Below are 5726 nucleotides of genomic sequence, written 5' to 3'. Positions count from 1 at the left end.
GCCCGACAGCTGGAGCAGATGAACACATGCCGAGGGAGGGAGAGAGGGAGGGAGGGAGAGACGGGGTAGGACGGCCCATTCTTACCCCCCCGCTGGCCCCCTGCGCTGCCACCCTCCACCGCTCCCTGACCCCCCCAGGCGAGGTTGCCAGATCTGACTGACAGTTTCCAACCCAAACACAACGTGAAACCCTCCCAGCTGCAAAAAAAGAAAGAAATCCCTCCCAAATCTCAACGTAACAAGTTGGGGAGTTACTTTTACTTTAGTAACTTTTTGGAAAGAATATACCTTTAGGAGTATTTTTACTGCTCTGTATTTTTTACTTTGACTTGAGTAATTTCTGCTCTGACTCAGAGGTGAGCAGTGAGCCCAAAAATTTACTCGAGTAACAGCAGCACAACCGCTTGGCGCATATTAATTAACGTACAATATTGTGCATTATTAAAGATGTAAAGTTGGTCAAAATTGGTTTATGATTAATTAATATTGATTATATTAATATTAATTCATATAAATTAATTTTATATTCTTCAAATTAATTTTATTTAGCCAAAAAGTTATTTCTCCTGACATTGATGTACAAGTTAAGCTGTGCTGCTCTTGACGGTTGGTTACCATAGCAACCAGTAACTGACAACTCGTCCATCTTTCGTTTTCGGTTGCCGTTAGGGCAGAAGCTTTATTTTCTCTTGTTCGAATAAATACAGAGAACCTGAGTGTGTTGTGAAGTCAACCCACTGGAAAGAACGGTTACAAATATATATCGGATTTAGCTAAGTGCTAATTTCCATCTGTAGTCTCATGAAATTTTAACAACAGCAAAGCTATTTTTATTCATTTTTTCCAGCTCAACGTGTTAAAAAGAAGCCCAATTGGGCGGAAACCAGCCCCAATCTGGCAACACTGCCCCCAGGGTGAAATTCCTGGTCTGCGGCCCAAATACCGAAATTCCAAATCTGTCCAAATCACACAGATTCACACACACACACGCCCCCTCCTCTCCGCTTCCCTGGTCCCACAACACACCTGGTTTCATTTAAACCAAACCCCCGCAAAAGCCCCAGGCTCCCCCACCCTTCTCCCACTTACCCCCCATCTATCTGTGCTCACCAGCTTTTCCTTTTTTCCAACTTTAAGCCCTCGCTGTCGTCCAATCTGACATGAGGGGATATTTATAGCAGTGGGAGAAAGAAGTTAATGGAATGTGGACCAGGAAAAAAATCAAGCGACTTTCCAAAGAACTACCGCGGAAAACTTGTTCGTTTCTTCCTGAAACAAAATGCTGAAAACTATAATCGCGCTCCTTTCTTGTTTGTACATGACTAAAGGATTTCTGTTTCTTTGCGTTATGATGCAAACTAATCGGGATGTTGCCTAACCAAAGGTAGTTATTATGAGTCAACTTGGGGTCAAACAATGAAACAGCAGAAGGAAAATAACTTTTAAATGGAGAAATTAGTGGGTTATCTTAGAAACTAATTGATTAAATTTAACTCCAGTTCCATATGAAACTAGTTAAACTTTTAAACCTTCAAATATTTCTGCCACAACCCAGACAAATGTGTTTATTTTATTCTAGTAACAGAAGTCTACTTGAAAAACTGCTCAGATATAATCATTAGCTGTATGAGTGTTTGTCTGTGTGGTGTTATATTTTCTGTTTTATTTCTATTTTATTCTACATTCATTTTTTTTAACTTGACTGCAGATGCGAATTACCTTATGCTACAATCTGGTACAATGCATCAGATGGTGACATTTATGTTTGAGCTGAAAATTACATTCTTTTTTTAAACAAAGTTTTATTATTATTATTATTATGTTGTATGCTATCTGAAGTTGAACCAAATCTCTTCTGGTTTAGTTCAGAATTACCCAAATTATTTATTTCTGTTTTCAAAGTGATAACAAATCTGCCGCCAATTAACGCAAATGTGCCTGTTAACCAATCAGAAGCTTCCACAGCCATGACATCATCATCTGGGCGTCCCGCATTGTTTAAACAGACAGTAATCATTCAGTGTGGAAACGTCTGACTTTGAAGGCAAATAAATATCTGACATATTCTGTCATTATTGTGGCATCTAGCAAATAGAAATAATTTTGGTAATTCTAACTGACCTAAAACAAGATTTAACTTCAAACATTGAGAAAAAAACTTACCAAAAAACTTTGGTTTGTGCTTTGTCATGAAAACATTTGGACTGAAACTGACTGACTGAGCAGCCAGATATAAAAACTGTTAGAGGTACAGAGACGTACATCTAACACCGTGGATCCGACGTCGGGGGCGGCAGAGATCAGTGTGCGTCCTGTGATTGGCGACTTCCTGTCCAGCAGGAAGTTGTGAACGGAGTTTTAAAGCTGCTGCTGCTGCAGGTCTGCAGACAGTCACATTAAGGCTGGACCAGATATGGCTCTGCTGAAGTTTCGGCTGCTGCTGCTGCTGGGGTTGGGTGAGCAGGACACGCTTCCCCTGGCTCTGAATGCTGAGTTATGTTGATCTGTGTTTTATTTATTTGTTTTATTATAAAGCTGTCATTTTATTCCTCATTTCTACTGTGTGGATTTATTTTGCTAAAAACAGAAACTTTCTTCTCCAGGTTTTGCAGTGAGCTCAGCGTCTCTGCAGAAGAGAATCATTGGAGGTCAGAACTGTAGAGACGATGAGCGACTCTATCATGTGACGATCTATAGATATACTCAAACAAACGAAAAGTTCTGTGGAGGATCTCTGATCAGTGATCAGTGGGTTCTGACTGCAGCTCACTGCTGGGACTCAGATCCAGGATGGTGAGTGGGAAAAAGTTTGAAAACTCACCAATAACTGATCGTTTCTTTAATAATTGTCTTTTTTTGCCCAGGGTTAATGAGGTCCTTGTAGGAGTTCATCCTAGAAGTGCTCCAAAGCGGCTGTATGGAATCACTCAGCGTGAGGTTTACAGAGACAACAACGGTCGTCAGCATGACATCATGCTCCTGAAGCTGTCAGAAAAAACAACAATCCGACCAATCAAACTACCCGACTGTCCAGATACTCTCCTATTGTAAGTTTTATCTTCTCAAATTTCAGAACTTAGTTCTTGATCTGCCAGATGAGGCAAAGATCATCCAGGAAAATGTTTGAGCTCTGGTCTCCCAGAGTTAGTCGTTTTTCTTAATGTGACTCATTTTTAGTTTTGGGGGTTTTTTTGTGTTTCAGAGGCACCAGGGTTCAGTTTGCAGGTCACGGACCAACAGAAGTTGGCTTTTTTAACAAAAGAAGTGAGATGAATGTTCATGTTTCTCATTGTTTTTGTTACTTCAAAATGATTCAGATGATTCGAATCAGTTTTTAGACTCTGCTGAAGCTGAACTTAGCAAGCCAGTGGAAGTTTCGATCCTCAAGGAAGTTCTGAGAAAATTGTGAGCTTAAATTTGAGCAAGCCTATAAAGTGAGCATGTTTGTACATGAGCATTGATTGACAGCACTAAGACCCTCCTCTTGGCTCTGATTGGTTGTTTTTGACCTGGCGTGGTGCATTCTGCAGGCAGCAAGGACAACAAGGAGGAAGTGGAGGAGATCAAGCTTATCACAGATTATCTGTCTCATATTAACCATGAGCACATAGTGACAGTTTTGATATAAATGTAAAAAATACATTTTATACAAGTAACATACTGCAGTTTAATAACCACAGATAACAAGGCGATATCCTGAGCAAAATGTGTCAACATTTAAACAGACCTTACATGTTTATGCTGCTTTTTCTCTACAGTCGCACAAAGTCCAGGTGATCTTCAGTGTGCAGAGTTAAAGATTGCTAAACATGAGAAGTTGGAAAAGGCACTGGCAAAAGTCAGGAACTTTATGTTCAGTTACCAGAAGTGGTACAGCGTGGAAAGCTCTAAGAAGGACTCATCTCACGTATGTCAGTCTTTAAACAATTTTCTGCACAAAATGTAGACATTGTTTCTATTTTATCAGATAAATCACAGCAGCAAAACAACTAAAAGGTTTGTGTTTGTGGCAGGGCGACTCTGGTGGAGGACTTGTGTTCAAGAACAGGCTGTATGGCATTGGTGTCTTCGTTGGAGATTCACTGTATGCACTCACAAAACCAACTGGCTTCCTGGATGTCTGTGCCTACAAGCAGTGGATAGATGACACAATTAACTAACCAAAAACCCCTGGTTGCTAAGTGTGTCTATTGTGGCTAAATGTTCCCAGCATCATAAAATGACAAAGTTTAATCTTTAAATTTAAATTTTCAATTGATTCACTTTCTGATTTACAGCTGAATCATTAAGTTAAGTTAATCTGTGATAATATCTTATTTCTCAATAAGTAAAGCTGCTGTTTGTAATAATCAGTAATAATATCCACTGTCACATGACTAGGAAATAAATGGCTGTCCTCTGATCAGATTGTCTCGCTTGTGCTTATTTCTGGTTGTTGGTGAAGAAAATAACAGATTTTAAAATATTGAACACATGTTGAACTTTAAAGGCTGTTAAACAAACTTAGAATCCAGGAAAACTACTTCCAGAATAGGAACATTAAAAATTTGAGCATACTTGGAAAGCCCAGATTATACTTACTTCCTTATACTTATCTAGCAACCATGAACAGCAATTAGAACAAACTTAGAAACCAGAATAACTACTTTAGCAACTACGTTTTAGACTTCTATTCTGCCAACCCAGAAAAGGAATTAGACCAGAGGTTACTTATTTTTTTGTTTTTCTTTTGCTCTTTCCTTTGGTTTGTTATTAGGCCTTCGCAGCGAAAGCGAAGGCCTAATAATGTACGTAATAATGTTTATTAGTAAACACTATGATCACATAGTGTTTACTAATAAACAACTAAAAAAGTTGTTTTTTAGGGTTATGAAAAACAGCTTTTTAAAAAAGTAAAAAACTTTTAAGAGTTGTTTTTTAAAAAGTTGTAAAATATAGCAACCTTTTATGTAAAATATAGCAAAAAAAGTTTGCTATATTTTTGATATATAGCAAAAGATATATTGCAAAATATAACTTCTGCTATATTTTACTTTTGCTAAATATAGCAAAATATATAACATCATTCAGCAGAAGCAGAATTTTGTATAAAACCTGAAATATTTGGAAAAGTACATTGGTCAAATCTAGCAGAAGATATAGCATAATTCAGACGAAGCAGGACATTTTGATTAAAGTTTGCAGAAGACCTTTGCAGACATTAAAACCAGTAAAAGCAAAAGGCATTTGCAGAAAGGTAGACATGCAGAGTGCTGGCACAGATAGAAACAGAGAAACGCATTGAAGAAATAGAAGGTGTGACACCGTAAGACCTGTCGCAATGATAGTAAACGTTCCTTAAAGTAGACATATGTGCATAAATTGTCTGTAGAGTTAAATATGCATGAACAGCATCATTCTGTCAACAAGCATGATAAGTTACTAGAGTGTACACTAACAACTGACAACAGTTAGAGAACTCCACCATAGGATTACATTGTAACCCTGAAAATGATCAAAAGTCTGCATAAAACTTAAATCACAATGGTGAAAAAACCATAAGAAATAATCAAAAGCCGAAAAATTTGAAGATAGTTTACAGTCTTGTGACTAGTTTTAAAGTTGAATGGTGTTTCTATGTTGAAGTAGACAGAAGTAGTAAGCTGTGAAAAAACAGGCGATTTTGGTAGAATTTCAATGTATTTTAATGGGGCTGAAATTTGCACAAAAGTGCAAATATTTCAAAA

General features: G+C 37.9%; 1 protein-coding gene across 2 annotated transcripts; it reads left to right on the top strand.

Annotated features, from left to right (window-relative positions):
• The first annotated feature begins 151 nt into the window (after window positions 1-151).
• Window positions 152-4895, top strand: LOC102220414 (arginine esterase-like). 2 transcript variants are annotated; one of them, XM_023328577.1, is made up of 6 exons: window positions 152-2456; window positions 2604-2793; window positions 2865-3047; window positions 3203-3264; window positions 3759-3907; window positions 4014-4895. In XM_023328577.1, the coding sequence occupies exons 1-6, from the start codon at window positions 2414-2416 to the stop codon at window positions 4158-4160; spliced, it is 774 nt and encodes a 257-aa protein (XP_023184345.1). In that variant the 5' UTR covers window positions 152-2413; the 3' UTR covers window positions 4161-4895. The 2 variants fall into 2 exon arrangements, with proteins under 2 accessions (XP_023184345.1, XP_023184346.1); XM_023328578.1 differs by having other exon boundaries at window positions 152-2493.
• The last annotated feature ends 831 nt before the right edge of the window (window positions 4896-5726 follow it).

The sequence above is a fragment of the Xiphophorus maculatus genome, chromosome 23 (assembly GCF_002775205.1).
Source record: "Xiphophorus maculatus strain JP 163 A chromosome 23, X_maculatus-5.0-male, whole genome shotgun sequence".
Classification (NCBI taxonomy): domain Eukaryota; kingdom Metazoa; phylum Chordata; class Actinopteri; order Cyprinodontiformes; family Poeciliidae; genus Xiphophorus; species Xiphophorus maculatus.
Note: the sequence above shows the minus strand (reverse complement) of the source record. Positions and strands in the feature narration are given on the sequence as shown.

Excerpts from the sequence above, each read along its gene's own strand:
- LOC102220414 (XM_023328577.1), top strand. The coding sequence starts at position 2,414 with ATGGCTCTGCTGAAGTTTCGGCTGCTGCTGCTGCTGGGGTTGG. Across the intron at positions 3,048-3,202 it reads TGTCCAGATACTCTCCTATT|AGGCACCAGGGTTCAGTTTG; the intron begins GTAAGTTTTATC and ends TTTGTGTTTCAG. Across the intron at positions 3,908-4,013 it reads CTAAGAAGGACTCATCTCAC|GGCGACTCTGGTGGAGGACT; the intron begins GTATGTCAGTCT and ends TGTTTGTGGCAG.